At 44.2% G+C, this 20,312-nt stretch overlaps 1 protein-coding gene across 2 annotated transcripts in view; it reads left to right on the top strand.

The window, feature by feature from the left end:
* Nucleotides 1-4,960: 4,960 nt before the first annotated feature.
* TMTC2 (transmembrane O-mannosyltransferase targeting cadherins 2) overlaps nt 4,961-20,312 on the top strand; it is a 304,368-nt gene continuing 289,016 nt past the window's right edge. Inside the window, exon 1 of one of the 2 annotated variants that reach the window (XM_054178580.1) lies at nt 4,961-5,402. In XM_054178580.1, the coding sequence (XP_054034555.1) occupies nt 5,320-5,402 (83 nt within the window). In that variant the 5' untranslated portion in view covers nt 4,961-5,319. The remainder of the gene's footprint in view (nt 5,403-20,312) is intronic. The other variant, XM_054178581.1, reaches the window with a different exon arrangement.

Here is a 20,312-nt window from a genome sequence, read left to right as displayed (position 1 = left end):
AATGTTAGGGATTGGAAGGGACCTCCAGAAACCTAGTCCAATCCCCCTGCCAAAGCAAGATCACCTAGGGCAGGCCGCACAGGAATGCGTCCAGGCAGGTTTTGAAAGTCTCCAGAGAAGGATGCTTCACAACCTCTCTAAGAAGCTTGTTCAAGTGCTCTGTCATCCTCACAGGAAAGAAGTGTCTCCTTGTGTTGAGATAGAACCTCCTGTGTTCTATCTTGTACCCATTGTTTCTTGTTCTATTATTGGGCACCACCAAAAAGAGACTGACGCCTTCATCTTGACACCCACCCCTCAGATATTTATAAGTGTTGATAAGGTCCCCTCTCAGCCTTCTCTTCTCCAGACGGAACAGCCCCAGGTCTCTCATCTTTCTTCAAGCCCTGCAATCATTCTCATAGCTCTCTGTTGGACTCTCTCCAGCAGATCCCTGACTCTCTTGAATTAGGGAGTACAAAAGTGGACACAATATTCCAGGTGTGGTCTCAGCAGGGCAGAGTAGGGATGGAGAAGAACCTCCATAGACTTGCTGGATACACTTTTCTTGATGCACCCCAAGATACCATTTGCTCTCTTGGCCACAAGGGCACATTGCTGTCCCATGCAGAACTTGCTGTTCTCGAGGACTCCAAGGTCTTTCTTGACAGAGCTGCCTTCCAGCAGGATGACCACTATTCTGTACTGGGATCACAGAATCATCTGCATGCTGGTTTGCACACTCCTATCTCAGGTCTCACAGGCATTGAGAGGGAAGGAAAAAATCATTTTGGTAACGATGGTATAGCATCAGGATATACTAAACCTTTAAATAACACAACTGCATTTTTTGGGGGGGTGGCTCTGAAAACATTAAGTGACCATTTAGATACACAGAGACTTTAACTGTGAAGAATTTGAAAATTGGGATTTTCTGATGTCAGTTGGACACAATCCCCCCACTGACACCTACATCTAAGGCACAGAAGAATTTCCTGAAGAACGGGATCTCCAAGTCCCTTCACGGATTTAGGTTTGAGTCCTACCAATTTTCCACAACACATGTTACCATTTTTTAACCACAACCGTTTGGAGTAATCCTCTTCCTTGAGATATGCTCACCTGTGAATTACACAAATGTTCTTGTTTTGTGCATAGGAAAAAGTTCTCTATAACTGTCTTTTTTTCTTCCTATAGAGTCTGTGTAATTAGATTAGGTCAAGCTAAAATGCATTGGTTTTCTCTCTCTCTCTTTTTTTTTCCCCTTTCTTTCTCCAGCTCTGCAGCAATACTCTAGCTCCCCTGACTGATCTAAAGTAGGAATTGGTGTCTCCTCAGAATGTACTTCCTTAAGAAATGTGTTCAGTTAAAATCTCTTCCAAGTACCGATGAAAGTCGTGCATGTGCTTGGCTTTTCTGTGTGTGCTTAGTTTTTACTGTCCTATTTCACGCAGATTTCCACGGGGTTTCATTGTCTTGCAGTTGCAACTTATTCTGACTTTGGTTGTTATTGTTGATATTATTATTATCACAGCACTAGTAAAAGGGGGAGAGGGGGGGGAAGAACCCCAAACAACCAAAACAACAAACTATTTCTTAGAGAAAGATAAAATATTGTCTCTTTGAGAATTAACATGAACTTGTCAGCATGACAGGAAAACAGCAGTCTGCAGATCCTAGTCTGCAAAATCAAAGAAGTTTACCTCTATGAATCACTGAGTAATTCTGAGAGATACTCTTGCCTGAAACATTCTTCTCTACTCCACTTTGCCCTCTTTTGATAAAGTAAGGCCACTTGTTCATGTATTGAACTCACTTGATTTCCTTCCTCAGGTAACACCAGCATACACCTGACTGCTAACAGCGTCTGTGGGAGTGTTTTGAACTGCGCCAAAGTTTACATCTCCAAGGCTCATTAAGTCACATCTTCAGATGTAATTTAGGGCATTCACAATTATTCACAATATTTTCACATATTTATTTGATGGTATCAGAGTGTAAAAACTTGGGGGGGGGGGGGGGGGGGGGGGAGGAGGGGGAGAAAAAAGGCAAAAGAAAAAAGAATAAATCACACTTGGCTACTCCTATAATAACATCTAATATTCAGTTATCTCATTCTAGGAGAAAACACCAGCAGCTTTCAGGTGGTTAGCCTTTCTTTTCTCAGATGATTTGAGGAAGTTGGCACAAATATTTTCTACAAGCTTCAGCAAATGAACCCGGTGTATAGAAATTGAAGTGTCTAATCTAATCTGTTGAGGGATCTGCACCACATGCATCACCCTGACATTTAAGGTCTCATAGTCGGTGACCGGTTAACCAAATCTGTCACTGTGACAGACATATATTTCTATGCTGTGCCACATGCTGTGCCACAACTTAATCTTTGAGGCACGGTTTAGGTGAAGTATATTGTAGCAGAGTGATTCAGAGCCTTTAATGAAGAAATTTCCAGACTGGTATTAAAACAGACCAATTTGATTGTCATATTCGTAACAAAGCATGTGAATTTGTGTACTAAGCTATACACAATGGAGCAGCTGTTACGCTTCATAGTGTTAGTGATCTTTACAATTACTGTTACTATTACATGTTGTTACAACCCTCCACCTCTTCCCTTTTCTCTGATACCAGAGTCTGTGACAAAGACTTTCTGGAATTAAAGGTTATTTTGGAATTGTCTGCTTAGTGACACATCTGAACTTCTAAATTACCTCTTTTGATTCTATGTGATTACTTGTACGTCATGCTAAATGTGCTATGAGTCAGAATGTTATCTGACATCTCCAGATGATACAATAAAATACTATTTTGCTCACAACTCCAGTGCTTTTACCTAATGAAAGAAGAGAAGGAATTCCCCTATCATGCTTTGATTTCTAGCCTCTTGTTTTCTTCTGCAGTGTTGTTTGCTTAAGAAGGCTGATAATTTTTTGTGTGTTGAACTTGTCTCCAGCTTTCTACACTGGCTCTTTACACCCGCTGCCCCCAAGCTTGGCTTGGTGTGTGGAGTCCTAGAGCTGACAGACGAGGTGGTGCTTGCACATGCTGCCATCTATTCCAGGTTTTCTCTGTCAGAGAAAGCTTTTGCCGCTGGGAGGAAACTTGTCCTTTGCTTATACAGAGAAACATTTCTACAAGATGCAGGTTTTGTAGACTCTTGTGAGTGTAACTAAATCCACTCGGACAGGTCAGTGCAGCCCTACTGTTACCTGCAGCCACCCTGGAGCACCAGGAATGTTCAGCAGAGCAGGCACTTTCCACAGGCTACACATTTCATCCCACCCTTTCTTGACATTTGGTTTCACTAGTCAGTGTCAGACTCATCTACACCAGACATTAGTCCTGCTTCTTTGAAGAAAAAACCCATATGCTTTTGATGGAGAACAAGAGACGTCTGCCACTGTGACTCAGCAGCAATTATCCTGCTTTTTATTCAGAATTTATTAGGATGTTCCAGAGAAGAAGCTGTGCAAACCTAGTGCACAAAGTCAGCAATCCTGCTGCAGCAAGGATTAAGTCATAATGACCAGGATCTTGGCAGCAGGTCCAGAAACACATTGAGAATCAGAGTTCGAAAGTAAAGATCACAGTTCTCCTGACAAAGTGTACTAACTCTTTAAAATCTAGGTTACCGTGTTCTGTGCTTCAGGCTGGAAAGTTTAATGCCAGATCAATGTGATCCGCTAATGGCTTCAATAAGGCCCCTCAAAGCTTTAATATTCTGAACAAAATGCACCCTCCCTCCATGTCTGCAATTACTGCCACTGATGGCGATAACACACTTAGAATCTAAGTAAAAGCAGCTGAGATGTTTGTGACACTCGGGCCACACTTCACAGGAGCACTTTAAGCATTGCTTGAAAGAGGTCTTAAAGCACTTAATATATGTCGAGGTTGCAAAGAACAGTGTTAAATAATCACACAGAAGAGAAAGAAAACATGCTAGCACTCCCCTCCCCCGATTTATTAGGCACAGCTTGCTATACAGACTCCCATTCTTCTGGGACAGCATGATGTGCCACTTGATGGAAATCATGAGGAAACAGTTACGCTAAGGGCTGGCTAGCAGAAAAAGGAGGCAACATTTAAAAAACTCTCTTAAAAAGGGAACAATCAGCTTGATGGACTCAAACTCTTTCCATAATTTCATGCCTCTATATTCCACAAACTATTGAAAATGTTTTCTGTGCATTATTTCCCACAGCTGGGTCTCCTGCCCCGCTCTTGGTGCTTTTATTTGTCTCACACCGCTCGGCTCAGGCCATGCCCCCCTCACCCCCTAGCGGGCAGCACCCAGTTGCATGCCCTGAGGGAGCTTCAGCTTGCATAGCTCCTTGTCTTGGAGCCCGTTTGTTTCCAGCCCCCTTCTTCCAAGTTTCAGTGGTTTAATTAGGTTTTGATTGACTGGAAGCAAAGAGCTCCCCGTTGATGTCCATGTTGACAGTGAGGGGAATACCAGGCTAAGAGCAATTGGGAGCAGGGAACCCCCTGCTCTGGCATCCCACTCCCAATCGGGCCCCCTCTTTCCTACAAATGAGTTTCCATCTGACCCGTCCTAGCGGGTGAGACAAAAAGAAGAAAACAGGAGGAAAATGGTACAGGAGAAGAAGGAAGACTGGGAGAAAGTGGTACAGAGAAAAATGAAGAAAAAAAGGAAAAGAAAGTTAAATGGAATTCAAAAAACCCACCAAAACCAAGAAGAAACACGAGAGAAAGAAGGTGGAAAGAAAAGAGTCAGACAAAAATAAAACGGATGAAAGGGAAAAGGGGGGGAAAAAAAAACCCACACTCGAAGGGTTGTACCAGGTTAGCGGGGCAAGCCCTGCCCGGCGAACTAACCGCCGGTGCCGCTGCCATAGCCGCTGCCGGCGCAGCGCCGCCCGGACAGCGCGGGGTGCGGGGCGGGGGCAGGGGCGCGGGGCGGGGCGGCCGTGGAGAGGCGGTCGCGGGGCGGGTCCGCACGCAGGCGCGGTGGGAACCCGGGGCGCCCCACGCGGGCGCTCCCAGAGCCTCGGCGGCGGCGCCCGGCTCGGCAGCAAGGGGGGCGCGGGCCGGGCGTGAGTGGGAGCCGCGGTATTGCCGAGGTTCCGCGGGAGGAAGGCGGCAGCGGCCGCGCTTTGCTTCGTTGTCTTTTCCGTTCGCCCCGCTGCCATGGGGTAGGGGGCGGCGGAGGTGCGGGGGGACGGCGTCAGGCTGCGGCCGCCGGTGGAGCACGGAGCGGCGCTCCGCACTGCTGGGGGGCGCGAGGGGCAGCCGCGGCGGGGCTGGCCCGGGAGGCCGGTCAGGGGGAACTGCCCCGGTGCGAGCGCGGCGGCGGCGGCAAGAGCAGGCGGAGAGATGATCGCGGAGTTGTTGAGCAGCGCCCTGGGGCTTGCCCTGTACCTCAACACCCTGGGCGCCGACTTCTGCTACGATGACAGGTAGGGTGGGGAGTGGCAGGGCCGGGCGGGCGGGGACTGCCCACCTGCAGGGAGCGGGGCAGCAGCCGCCCCTCTTGGGGTACCCGGGGCGGTGCCGGAGGGTACCGGTGGCTCCACGCATCCTGGTGACCGCGGCGGCGCCCGCCTCTCCCGGAGCTTTGACAGCTCCCACGCGGTCTTGGTCCACTCCGGCGCTTCCCAGTGGGATGGGTCCTACTGCTTTAACTTCGCAGGTCCTGGGCTGATTCCACATGCGCGGTGTCGCCGGGGTGGTGGGGTGCCCTCTGTGCCAGGACCGAACCCCACTCGGGAAGTCGTCGTGTGCTGTCGAGCACCTCCGGGTGGCCGCGGGGACCGGGCAGCTGCCGCCGCCAGCTTGAGCCGAGGTCCTACCTGCTTCTGTCCTGAACGTCCCCGCCCTGAGAAGCTCCTGAAAGGCGCTGTTAGCAGTCGGGGAAAATTCCCATTAGTGCCTTTCCGGTGACTTAATCTGATCACAATTAAAACAGATGCGTAATTAAAATGTATTAGGGCGAACAACACGCTTGGCTAAACTTATTAACCGTTCTGGGGTGTTTCATGGTCCATTGGACTTAAACCATCCAAAAAGTGAGCACGGATTGACTTTGACAGCTTTTCGTCAGCCCCTCTCCTCGGTGGCGAGCGCCCGTCTCCCGCGGGTGCGGCGGGCAGCTGCTCTGCCGGCGCAGGCCACGCGGCGCTGGCAAGCGGCCGTCCCGCCGCCGCCCGGCTCGGCGGCCTTGGTGGGGGAGAGGGAAGGGGGTGTGTGCCGGTGCCCCTCCGTGTAGTTCACGGTGCCGGCCAGCCAACTCTCCGAGCAGGGTTAGTAGTGCCTTGGAGCTTTTTGTGCGGGAGGAGGAAGGGGAGGAAGCGTGCTGAGGTGGGATAAGCGATGCGCCTGAGCAGAGAAATGTTGCTGGATGGGCTGAACTTCCCGGCGCATTGATGGGATGTGAAAGGGACAGTTTTGTCCGTGATGAGGTATTTTCCTTGGGAAATAACCTGACTGTCCTGGAGTCAATTAGTTACTTAAGAGTTTTCCTCCCTTATGCCGTATTGCGGTGCACCTGCCGCCTTTAAGGGTCTGTCACCACTTCCAGAACAAACCCTCTCTGGTTTCAAGGGTTGGTACTACTAAACCTATTATACTGAAAGTAAATGCCAAGTGTTAGTCCTGGTCCAGGTCTCTGGCTGGGAACAGTGTCTGCTGCAGAATGTGGCGATTCGGGCATCAGTCCTTCAGATCATTTACATGCACTTGAAGCCTTGTGAAGCAATTAAGTGTTTTTCAGCTTTCTGTGAGCCTTCCAATTACCCGAAATGATTTTTCTTAAACCTTTTTTTAACGTCTCAAAATAGAACTCATAAAGGGTAGAAAGAGAAAAAAAAAGCCTCTGCTTTTATTCTGAAATGCAAGGTCTGAGTCGGATCAATAGCAAGTAGTGAATATTTTGACACACTGACACTGTTTAAAACTCCCCTTGTTACAGTTAAGAACTGCAGGAGTTGTGGAATATTTACATAACCCTAAGTAGCATATGTTGCAATATTTAGGCAAAACTGGGTTGTTTAAGGACATGCTTATAAGCCTGTCTGGCAGGCCAGTTCAAATTAGCTAAGCATTGAAAGCAATTTGAAGTACTACCTGGTGCTAATCATGTGGAGGTCAAGGTTAGTCCTGCTTTTTTGCCTGAGCGTGCTTTAATGCAGTTGGAAAACAGTGATGTTTGAGTGTCATCTTGGGAAGAGTGGAAAAGATACTTAAGCACCGTCTTTGCTACTACTAATCTCAGACTGTTTAAAACATGTTCTAAAATACTGCTTTGTTTATGTGCTTACCTCCTAAGTAAAGTACTTCTCATCATAGTAGCTAAGATTCAGGAATGTGCTAGTGTTCTGAAAGCCAGCTAATGGCATCTCTTTAAGCAGGGTCATCTACTTAGGATGTTTTCAACTTCTGCACTGGAGAGGGCAGGGCAGAAATGGCTGTTGCATGCTAGTAATTGTTGAACTAGAAAGGGTTATGTATTCAGAGGCAGGCTCTCAGACCCAAAGTGTTCTTTTAAACTGTAATCACAGGATCTCACTGCCCCGCAGGAGCTGGCTTGAAACCTAATACTAGAAAAAGGGGGTCGATGCTGGAGCTGCAGGACAGCAGCCCTCCACGTGGGAGATGGATCCTGCTACTAATTTTAAGTGAATCAAGATTGTGCATTTAAACTGGCAACCTGCAATGTTTTGTTTCAGGAGTGTAGCACATTGCCATAACTTTCTCTGCTTCCTTTGCCATTATGTTGATATTACAACAGACTGTTCTTTTTTTAATATAGTGATCAAGCTTACTATATAAAGAGTGTCTGTAATTGCTTTCTGTAAATTTTTTTTTTTTTAATGTGGGTTGGGTAAGATTAAGTGGCATCATAAAAACTTCTTATAGCAAAATCAATTTTCCAATGGTAAAACTTAGTGTTTTAGCAGCAGCACAGCACCAAACCAATGACTGTATGGACAGTGATATAACAGACTTGCCTTGCAGTTTGGTCTTTAGAACTGTGTCAAAGGATTCAATATTTTGTTTCTTCACCCAATTAAACTGAAATTGAATGAGTTTAAAGCCTGAAGGAGTAAGCAAATGTATACATTCTTACTTTTCAGCATTAGGCTGCTTAACTTAGTGTTTCCCTCTAGCAAGACAGATGTGTGGCACGCACAGAATCAGTGCGAACATGGACCTAGACAACACAAGCTTTTGCCCCTCTGTTCTCTGCTACTGAGAGTCTTACTAACAGCTGCGATATTTCCTAGTCCCATGTGTAGATTACTAGAGGGAAATTCTCCTCCCCAACTCAAAACCTCCTTGTTAACCTAGGAACAAATAATTATTTCCCCCCCTCTTATTGCTGCTTATTTTATTTGAAGCTCCATGCAGTAACCCAAAAGAAGAGATGAATGCGAGAAGAGGTGGGGGAGGAATGTTTAGATGTTGGTCTAATGCCTCAGTGGTCTCGCATTGGTTGTCTATAAAGGTTTATTTATTGCTGAGCAAAATCATCTTGGAACTGATAGCAAAGGGTAGGGAGAAATGCAGTTTCTATCCTGCGGGTGTACTGAAGATCTTGCTTGTTGCGCTGTGTTAAATCCAGCTTCTCACCAGATTAAGGGGGGCTGATCTCTGCATGCAGTGCGTGTTTCATGGTGTTATCTACCAGTATTGCAGGATGGAAACCCAGTGCTGCAATTAGGTTTGCATGTCCGTGTAATTATTTTCCCCTGCCGTTTAAGCCTCCTCAAAACTAGGCAATTTGACCTGTGTGTGCCTTGCATTGAAGTTTTAGTGCTTCGTGTGACCTGTGCTGAAACAGACAGGTCACTGTCAGTTAATAGCTGGGGTGTGGAAGATTTAGTGCTCTGCATATCAGAGGTCATGCATTGCTACAGCTGACACATCAAAAGCAACTCAATGGATGAGGTGTTCCTTTCTCCTCCCAAATGCCAGAAGAAAGGCATGTTTTCAAGGAGAGTGTTAGTATGAGTCTTTAAACTTGAGCGCTGTATTTTCTCTGTGGCACACTGATAGAATTTGTTCTCTTGAAAACATGCAGAGATTTGTCTGTCTCCGTGCAGAGCTCTTCTGTGAGATTTGGTAGCAATGACCAACTTTTTCTAGCTCGTGCTGCATTTTATTTAGCAGGCCTCAATGGGGCAGCCTTGTCGATGGTAGAAAATATCCAACAGCCTTGTTTGAAAGTAACCAGGCAATACTGCAAACTGCACTGAAGAAATCCTGACAAATGCCTTCACCCTGTAGTGTCAGCCTTGCATCATTTAAAAATAGGCCCAGCCTGTACACATTCGACAGTACCTCTGTGTTAGGTCTGCCACATGAGATTTAATCTAGCAAGTGACCCAAATACGTGCACTAGAAGAACAAGTGTAAGTACACTGGGGGAAATTGCTTGCCATCTGTCTCCTTGTTGTGTGTGTATATTTGGTTATTAATTTACATCTGTGATGCTTATGACCCTTTTTTGTCATCTGCTTGCAATTTTTCAGCTTCAGGTACACCTTTCCCAGTAGCTTTCTGCAGATCCAGTTTGCAGGTGGCTGCAATCTTCTGAATTCCAGCGGTGAGGCTGGTGGTAGTGAGGGAAAGTGGGGAGATGGGAAGCTTGAATTGTTTCTCTGTAGTGTTATCTATTTTTTCTCCTTTCTGTTACATCTCATATATACTCATTTCAAATTGCCACAAAGATAATTTGCATACGAAGCAGGGATTTTAATCCCTGAAGATGCCTGATTAACTGTGCTTACCTAGTGTTCAGGTTGAACATCAAACTAGCAAACCAATAACTGATTAGCTAATATGAAGAACCTGGCATTATAATAATCTATTAATATGATACCCCTTCTATTTTTAAATGCTGAACATGGTCTTAAAATATATTTGGCTTTTGATGTGAAGTGTTTCTGCATAAGAAGTTGTGTTGAATGAAACACTTTGATCAAAATGTGGAATCTTAGTTTCACGAAAAGTGTTGTGTTTGTGTTTTTGGGGTGGTTTTCTTGGGTGGAGATGCTGGAGATATTTTTTTTAAAAGCAAAAAAGGAAATTATGTCCCTGCAGGCTTGATTTTAAGATTCTTGTTGCATATATAAAGCTAACATAAGCCATGTCACTTCTGGTAGCTGGTTCAGAGAATAAATTCATGACTGTGAGCAGACGGAGAGTCTCCCTGAGTCACTGACGGGATGCGCCTCATCTGCAGGAAGTTCTTTCAGCACACAATGGAGTTACAAATTCAAATGATCCACTTTCTCCAGCATCTCCCATATGTATTCCAGCTGCACTTCAGAATCCTTTCAGTTTGCCAGAGTGAAAATCGCTCAGAAGTCTCTCATCTCAATTTGTTAACCATCTGATAGCTGCAAGAGTGCTGAATTAGAGCTCGTTTACTTCCCTCATCTGGAAGTTTGCCCTTCCTTCCTTGTTGGCTGCTAGGATTTTTTTCCCCCCCTTCTTTCTGTGAAGTTGAGTGAAGCAGACTTTGCTGCTTGTTTATGGAATTTCTTTCTTTATCTGAAATATTCAATGCTGGAGCTGTAGATGTAAGCCTGCTGGCAACCTGTGGTGAACGTTGCTCCAAATATAGTTGGAGCAACAGACTAAATCTGTAGGCAGAGATGCTGTTCATTATGTAAAACTGAATCTCTTCTTGGGGCCAATGTTTTAGGTTTGATTAAAAAAAATAAATATTTTAAATATTTTATAGGTTTTACACAGCTTTTGGGTTAACTATTGTTGCTTTTTATAAGAAGAAGAAACCTTTTTAAACTATTTTCCTCTCCCCTCCCCCTACCCCCCAGCCCTAATTTTTGTCTGAAAGAATTGGTTGAAAGGTAAAAACATTTTATCTGCAGATCCAAACTTTAATGCTGGAAGTCCTTTGTTCTCTGACACTTTGGCCCTCAGGTTTTTAATGTTGGAATTTTTCTAGATTGTGGAAGCCTATTGTTTGCCTTTGAGGCCCTAGCAACCTTTGAACTCCCTGTATTTTCCTGCTTGGGGTGACTGATCATATAAACTCTCCTTATCCTTTCAAATGGGAGCTTGTTCTGTGGGCAGGGTATTTACATCAGAATGGTGGAATTCCATTTCACTTCTTCTAGATCAGGTTCTTAGGTCATATTCCTGCAATCTCAGGACAGCCCTCTAGACTAGAGATATTTATGTTATTGCTTGCACAGGTGGTCCCTCCCCAGTAAGAGGGAGAAGGTGTAAATCCTGTAATTTCTTTCCCAGTTTCACCCTCTGCAGAACACCATACCAAACCATTTTCCCCCAAAGGCCAGCCTGTTGTTGAATGAAACTTGAAGAGCCAGAGGAAATTGGGTTTTGGAATTGCACCCTAAATATTACTTCATATGTCAAGTCTACTGCTCGGCTTGCTGCTTCAAGACAGTTGAAATCTCTTGTGGACCTGTGAATGGCTTGTCACAGGCGTCTCCAAAGGCAGTGGTGTGCGTTTTGGCTCTGTCTTCAAAGGATGCTTCAGGCTAGTTCCGAGTTGCTGTTGTTTGGGTATGACAGTTTATTGTGAAACAAAGAAACATGCTGGATTGCTGGGGCAGCGACTAAGGATCAAGTAATCTGTCAATCTCTATTTCACTTCAAGGGAGAAAAACCCAAACAGTAAATCAGACCGTTTGAAGCTGATGAAACTTGGCCACCTATGCTCTGTAATCAGGGGTTGCTAGTTGATATGCTCTGATGCTCTGTCACCCCAGCTGTTCCTGGCCTTGTTAAGCTTCAAGAAGGAGAAAAAGTAAAAGTGGCTTCCTTGAATACTAATCCTTAAATTCCCTAGGACACAGTTATTCAGCCTTTGTTGTCCTGTTGGCTTCATGAAGAGATATTTTTTGTTTTAACAATAGTGGGAGGTTTCAATTGGAGGTAAATAATGCTCATTTGCTGTCTTCATGTCCCTTCTTTTCTTCATCACTTCATCTTTTTAATTGCTGTTTTATTGGAAATATTGTGCTTTCAGCATAAGTTGCTTTGTCTTTGTCTTAATTTTTTCCATTGTTCCCCCTCCTCCCCCCATTCAGATGGCCCATATGCATGCTTCAAGAACTGTAAAACAAAAAATAAAATCAGAGGGACCTCTAAAAATAGATAGTAAATGCTGTAGTAAGTAGAACAGTGAATTTTTGTTGTATGCCCAAAACTTGAGACCAAGTCTTTTTTTGGCATCTGCCTTCCAGCAAAGAGCTGGACAGACTTCCCATTAGTCTGCCACAAAGGATCATTAATTTTTTTGCAGGGATCACCAGTGACCACCTGGGAGCCCTTTCTTCTTTCCAGGAGTTAAGCACGCTGGCTTCAGCAGTGCTTCTGGTCCCAGCTGGCCCCAGAAACCAGAGACTGACAGGTAATTGAGTATTTCCCCACATAATGGTACAAACCATTACTGCTAAACGACTGGACTGCTCTGTGGCATCCAGTATCATTCACCAGCCTGTCAGCAGACCCAAAAGATCTCACCCTGACCTATGACCTGTGGTTCAAGGGAGGACAGTTGTTTTTTTCCCCGAGTTTAGCATCCTATTACTAGGATAAATTTTTCTCAACCTACCATTGCTCTAGGCTGTTTTGCTAATGAGAGGATTGTATGATTTTTAACTCTTGTGTTTTTCAGTCAGCTAGTCTGGTGTTAGTTCAGAGAAACAACGCAGTAATTGGTAGCAGAGCTATCACTGTAAAGACCCTGCCACTGCCTGGATGCTGTTCTCATGCAGCATGATAATTTGTGTGCTTCAGTCCTTAAAAAGGGCTCTTGAAATGGGTTACACTTCTGTGAGCAAAATTGTTGTGGAAACAAACCCACTCAGCAGCAGCCTAAGCCTTACTTGTATCTCTGTCCTGCCTTTCCTTCCCACCACCCTTGCAATTAGTAACTGGTGGTAGGCTCCAGTGTGCCACTTCCCCATCATTGCTGCAGAATGACCTGTGCTTAGAGACCAGTCTTTGAACACTCTCAAATACATAAATAAAAGATAGATACATCGTAAGTGCCTGCAGTCCCAAGTTAGAGATAGCGTTTTGTTCTCATACACAGCATTTCCAATTGCTTGGCTACCTGCTCTGAGGAAGTGTGATTTTTAGGTTTTAATTGCCTTTCTGAGAATTTGCTCTCCCTCTCATGCAAGGAAATGTAGCATGGAGTTGGATAGCTCTCTGTGAATCAGATATTTTTCTTTAGGAGGCTGAGGAGTATGTGGGCTCCCAACATTGTGATGCATCAGAAATGCCTTGACAGCATCTAGCTTCCAACTTCTATGTGGGAATATTTCTCAGTTGATACTGTTTAAAATAGCTCTTAGGTTTTGCTCAGTGACTGTTGAAGCTGGTAGTGGTTATTGACTTTGGTATTAAAAAAACCCAGCACATACAAGTTCCAATGTATGAGTAGAGAAGTAAGAAAGCCTCTTCTACTCAAACACTAATTTGGTGTTTGTGGTAATTTTAAGGTGACAGGAATACGTGGTGGGGGGTAAGAAATCCCAAACCAAGACATTAAATGTTGTTACTGTGTCCAGTTCTGGGCCCCTCAGTTTAGGAAAGATTTTGAGTTGCTGGAATGTATCCAGAGAAGGGCAACAAAGCTGGGGAGGAGGGGTTTGGAGCATAAGCCCCATGAGGAGAGGCTGAGGGAGCTGGGGCTGCTTAGCCTGGAGAAGAGGAGGCTCAGGGCAGACCTTATTGCCCTGAGGTAGGTTGTAGCCAGGTGGGGGCTGGTCTCTTCTCCCAGGCAACCAGCACCAGAACAAGAGGATACAGTCTCAGGCTGTGCCAGGGGAGGTTTAGGCTGGATGTTAGGAAGAAGTTCTTCATAGAAAGTGTGATTGGCCATTGGAATGGGCTGCCCAGGGAGGTGGTGGAGTCACCATCACTGGAGGTGTTCAGGAAGAGACTGGATGGGGTGCTTGGTGCCATGGTTTAGTTGATTAGGTGGTGTTGGATGATAGGTTGGACTCGATCTCAAAGGTCTCTTCCAACCTGGTCTGGTCTATTCCTATTCTATTCCTTTCCCTCTCCTGTGAGGACAGGCTGAGGGAGTTGGGCGTATTCAGCCTGGAGAGGAGAAGGCTGTTGGGAGAGGAAAGCTGTAGAGGGACTGTTTATAAGGGCTTGTGGTGATAGGACAAGGGTCAATGTTTTTTAACTAGAGCATGGTAGAGATTGGGCATTAGGAAGAAGTTCTTTACTACAAGGGTGGTGAGACACTGTAAGTCTGCCCAGAGAAGTTGTGGATGCCTGATCTCTGGAAGCATTTGAGACCAGGCTTTGAGCAACCTGGTCTAGTAGGAGGTGTCCCTGCCCACACAGGGGGGTTGTAACTATGTGATCATTAAGGTCTCTTCCAACTCAACACATTCTGTGATGATTCTGAGATTAACACTGGAACCAGGGAAATAAACCTGTCTGTATATAGGCATCAGTAAGCCTCTTATTGTGGAGTGTCACAGTTAAAGGCAAGCCCCAAGATCCACCCAACCAGCATCAAACTGGTTTTATCAAAGAACCCCTTGAGATAGCTTCATCCAGATTCTAATAATAAGAAATGAGCGACTTCATGAGCATGGTGTGCTGCTCAAAGGTTGACCCAGGTAATCTTCCCCATCATCATTTTAACTGAATATTCCGTGTGAGGCTGGTCTCTGTTTTGGACCCATGTGTCTTGTAGTGATTCCTGTGCCTGTCTTCCAGCCTGGAGTGTTTCCATGAGGTGTGTTTTAGCGTGCTCAGAGTTTAAGCTGCTGTCAGTGCTGTTAAGTGAGGAGGTGAGCTTCCTACTGAAGTTCTTTATATATTCAAGTCTATACATTTGACAGGCTTTTAGTGGTCACTCTGAGATGAAACATGCAGTTTGCTGTATTACAAAGTAATAGATTAACACTTTGGAGGCAGTGTGGGGAAAAGTAGAACTCCTAGTCCAGAACAGTTTTATTTTCTGCAACCATTTCTAACGTGAAACTTTGAAGTGGAAGTCCTTTCTAAAAACACACCAGCCACTTCTGGAGCTTTGTCTTTTGTGTGTGTGTGTGGTTTGATTTCATCATTTTCACAGAGTGTTTTTGATGATGGGCCTTTGAGAAGTCACAGGAGCATCTCGCTGCCCAATATGCAAAGCAGCATATGAAGTGATACACTTAAAAATGCTGCTTTTTAGAGCACACAATGCATGTGCCTTTATAGACTGTTTAGTACAGTGTGGTTTCTCTTCTGCAGGCTGCTGCTGCTGGTGCTTTTAGCCTTTATGTGATGTTGCAGCGCTACGGTAACATTGGAATGTTCCTGGTTTTGTTTTACAGCCTGACAAAGTTCCTGAGTCAGGATCAGTTGTATTTGGCTGGCTCTTTTGTTTTGAGTGGACTTGTACTGGGCTACTTTGAGAAGGGGATTAGGTCCAGTAGGAAATTGAGACAAGATGCTTGCAGTCACCTCTGACCATTAGTGTAGCTTTCCTAACCCCGAATAACACAGGGTTTTCCTTACTGAAGTGGAAGGAGCCCACACTGCCTTCAGTGGGTGGAAGAATCCACTTGTAGCTGTTGTTCTGTAGGTTATAAGCTTTTATATACTCTATTTTCATGCTTCATATGCTTCTTAAAAATGGATTTATTCTTCTATTCAGATAAAAGTATATTTGAAGGAACATTGTGCTGTGTCATATCCTCTTATTTCCAGCAGTTAGGGAACACGAAGGTGCTGTCATGCCTTCTCTTATGCTTGATACTGTATTTATTTGATTTGACTGTTTAATGTGACAGCATTATTTTAATAAGATAAAGAAATTATCCTCAGAAGTGAGGCAGGATCTTAAGAAGCCTTATTTTATGTGCTGTACATCAGCCTTCTAGATACCACTAAAATAAGCAAAATATTTAATGTCTTGGATTAGGTCTCTCTGAATTGGCCTGGATGGCCTTGTTGATGCCAGATTTTCATTGTGAATAGTCTTGGGTGTCTCTCAAAAGTAATTAGTGAAACTTTGTGGTGGTTTGGTTTGTGAGTCTACAGCAAGATGGTTGTCTTTCTGCCACCCTTTCTATGGCCTTCCATGCATCCTCCCAACTCCCACAGAATGCCAGGGGCTGGGAGGGACCTTGAAAGATCATCCAGTCCAACCCTGCTGACAGAGCAGGATCACCTAGAGCAGATCATACAGGAACACATCCAGGTGGGTTTTTAATATATCCAGAGAGGGAGACTCCACACCCGCCCTGGGCAGCCTGTTCCAGTGTTCTGTCACCCTCACAGGGAAGAAAATGTTTCCTTATGTTTCCATGGAACTTCCTCTGCCTCAACTTCCACCCATTGCCCCTTGTCCTGTTATTGGGCATCACCAGGCAGAGCTTGACTCCATCCTTTTGGCCCTCACCTTTTACACCTTTATAAACATGAATGGGGTCACCCCTCAGTCTCCCCTTCCCCAAGCTAAGGAGCCCCAGCTCCCTCAGTCTCTCCGCATAAGGAAGATGTTCACTCCCTTAATCAACTTTGTGGCACTGGACTCTTTCAGGCAGTTACCTGAGGTCCTCCTTGAACTGAGAAGCCCAGAACTGGGCACAATACTCCAGATGTGGCCTCATCAGGGCAGAGTAGAGGGGGAGGAGAACCTCTCTGGACCTACTAACCACAGCCCTTCTAATATACCCCAAAATGGTATTGACCATCTTGCTCACAAGAGCACATTGCTGGCTCATGGTCAATCTCCCATCCCCTAGGACCCCCAGGTCCTTTTCCCCTTCACTGCTCTCCAGCAGTCAGTCCCCAAACTATACTGATCCCTGGGGTTGTTCTTTCCCAGGTGCAAGACTCTACCCTTGCCCTTGTTGAATTTCATTCAATTTCTCCCTGCCCAACTCTTCACCCTGGGTAAGTCTTGCTAAATGGCAGCACAACCCTCTGGTGTGTCAACCACTCCACCCATCTTTGTCATCAGCAAACTTGCTGACAGCGCACTCTGTGCCCTCATCCAAGTTGTTTATGAATATATTGAATAGAATTGGTCCCAGTACTGATCCTTGAGGGACTCCACTAGGCACAGGCTTCCACCTAGACTTTATCCTATTGACCACAACTCTCCTATGCCAAAAAAACCCCGTACTGTGGAGTTACTGTATACTTCTCAGTGTGGTATGCATCTATCTGTGTGTTTCCTTGCTGCAAAATATTAAATTATAGCAAGATTTTCTTTATAACAAATTTATTGAAGCTTCACTGCATGCACTTCATTTTCCTGAAACAATTTTAATTGTACTTGGGGAAACTTCTAAAGGTTTTTTTGGTGTGGTTTGGGTTGTGTGGGAAAAGTAGGATTGGTCTTGCCAAATTGCTGTTAATTGCAGAAGAAAAGTGTCCTTTTTAATTAATTATTTGTAATTAAACTTCTGATCTTTTACATTTTTTTTTTTTTTTGTAACTAAGCAGAAGAAAATGTAGGCTTTTTAGAAGCACTTTGATCTGAATTAAGGTTCCAGTGCCAAAAATATGTAAATGCAGCATAGCTGTGTAAATAAGGCCTGCTGAAAGCAAAAGGACTGAGAATGGTGAAAGAAATTGAATCAAATAACATAGCGTTTTTGTGTGTAGCAGCTTCCATTTTGTAGCACAAACTTTTCTTTTATAGCTTCTTTATGACACCTGTATGCTTGAATAAATTTTCTATTTGTGTAAAATGTCAGAGCTGTATGTTCCATTCCATTTCACAGTACATTACTTGTCCCTTGTATGTAAAACAGTTGGCTTGTTAAAAATGTTAGTACTTATTTTTAATAAACATCATGCTTCTGCAGAGTTCTCAAAATGCACTTTTTTTTAGAAGATAAAGGCTTAAATACAGGAGAAGGCCACAAAGAAAATGGTTCCTCACGTTGCTGGCTTCATGCTAAAGAGCAAAACCCAAGGTGGATCACCTCAGTACCATCTCCACTGCTGTTTGCTGCCAGACACGTTCATGCTTATCCTGGGCCACCAGCACTATGTAGCTTCAGCTAGTGTGGTGGAGATGGTTGTTGTGGTGATGTGCATTATGGAGTATGGCTGGCAGATAAAGCCCAAGATGAAAGCCTTCTCCACCCAAACAGGCCTGAGGCTGTGTATCTGGATGTGCCTTGAGCTGTTGTGCAAATCGTTCGTTAAATCTTCTACTCATTCTGCTTCTTCCCTCCTTGTTCCTGCTTGTAATGTGATTGCAGGCTCTTGGCAGCCGAAGCTGCATCTTTAGCAGGCTCTGTTGCACTGACTGGTTCAGCATGGCTTAAGCCTTGATAGGGGCATCTGGCTATTCAAAAATGATGGCTTAGGGTTGAAGAAGTTCAGTGGAAGTTGCATTGTATGCTTTCCCCTTTCTGTAGAATTGATAGATGTCTGGATGCTGTTTTAATCAGAGCGGGTTGGCCATGGTTTCTCTTGAGTGTGATCTGCTGTAGCAGCGTAGCACATTTTAGTGAAAAGAAGTTTCACTAATTCTGTTCTGATTAATGTTAAATTGGTGTGTTTGTATTCCTCTACAACAGAACCCTGAATTATTCTGATTTGTAATGGAACTTAATGCCTGGCCGATACAGGGTTAAAAGCAAAAAGAAAGATTGAATGTCCAGGGAGCAGGAAGCTAGCCAGTCCTCTGGGATTTAAGAGCCTGCATCTAGCACTTGACAAAGAAAATAATGTAGGGATATTAATGAAAAAGGTGATGTTTATAAGCAAACAAAACTGATGTGCTGTGGCTCAGTAAACCTGTGAGAGATTTTGCAGGAAACTGTTTTCCTCTAGGGGACAGTCAGCTCTTTCATTTTTTCTTAAATGTTCCAATTTCAATCAATGTGTGCAATCCTTTTGGAAAACAATGAAAGGCCACTCTATTTAGGGGCTTGGGAGGGTGTCTGCTGAACGGAGGGAAAAGATGCCTCCCCCCCAAAAAAAGGCCTTAAAGAATATTGGCTTTCACCTGATTGTGTGCCACATACCTAATCTGCTAGCTTGCTGTACTAGTTAGTATAAATATTTGACATTTTACTCTTTTGAAGAATGATAAAAATACTGTCTGTAGAGGAATACCTGTGGTATTTTCTCCATCTGACCTGAAGATGTGTACCCAAAGTAATGTAATTCTGAGCTGTTGACTTCGTGTGTATGGAAATCAGGTAGTTTTGCATGAGAAGGGAAGATGTGCTTTATGCAGCTCTACATCTCGGTGCTCCTTGGGGATAGTGTTGGAGGAGTCTTCTTGTCTAAGCAGGGAAATTGAATAGTGCAGGTCCACAGATACCATGGTGATGTGTATAATATACATATCTTGAGAGGCTGTGATGCAGTAGCTTGAAGCAAGGTACCACTCTTTTATGCACCGTTTCCAGAAACCACATGCAATGTGTGACATTTAAATCTACAAACCTGCCTCAGTGCTTGGCATATTCTGAACATCTTGCAGACTGAAATGTGTAAGTTTTGTTGAGGCTTCTTGTATCTAACTTACTGTATAGGCAAGGAGGTTTGGTTTGTTAGCACTGTGCTGGTTGTTAATGATGTAAAAAAGTATAGGAGCTTATTTTAGAGGAAAAAGGTTTAAAACTCGTTTACTTACTACTGAATCCTGACATTATGCTATTGCTTTCTGAATAAGTAAAATGATTGCAGAGCATGACAATAAAGAACTAAAACACAGGTAAATGTAAATATGGAGAAGATTATAGGATTCCAGAATCAAGAACATTTTATTAATGCTTAGGTCTCATTCTTTTAATGAGATATTTAAGGAGAAATCTAAATGATGTGGATGAGAATTTTTAGTGATGGGTGGGATCAAAATCAGTTCACTGAAATTTTACTTCCTTCTGCTGTATTGTAGTTTAAACAGTTCTGCTTAAAGTATAAATTGCACTGGATCTTAGTGTGGACAAGGCTTTAGGGACATCTAGTCTTTGTGTAGCACAGTGGGAGTGAAGGCTGCATATTTTTGCTCGAACAAGAGCACTGAGAGCATTTCATTGTGCATACCTCTTTCAAGATAAGAAATTGTGGGGAAACACCTGTTACAGGGTGTGAAAATTCACAGTGTTAATACTTTTATGTGCTGCTATATGTGACTGAAGAAATATTGGTGAGCAGAGAGTATTAGTTTACCATTTGTTTATGTGAAGTAGCAGAGCACAGTCCTGTTAAGGAAGAGCAGATACTGTAATAATTCCTAGCATGAACCTGGAATTGTATCAGTTAGTCTTTTGCCAAGAGTAAGTTAACTTGTAGGAAAAGCTGCTCAAGGAAGACTGCTTATCATGCTATGTTTTGTCTTGTAAAATGCAAAAGAACCCTGTTCATAACAG

This window comes from Dryobates pubescens, chromosome Z, assembly GCF_014839835.1.
Source record: "Dryobates pubescens isolate bDryPub1 chromosome Z, bDryPub1.pri, whole genome shotgun sequence".
NCBI classification, from domain to species: Eukaryota; Metazoa; Chordata; class Aves; order Piciformes; family Picidae; genus Dryobates; species Dryobates pubescens.
Note: the sequence above shows the minus strand (reverse complement) of the source record. Positions and strands in the feature narration are given on the sequence as shown.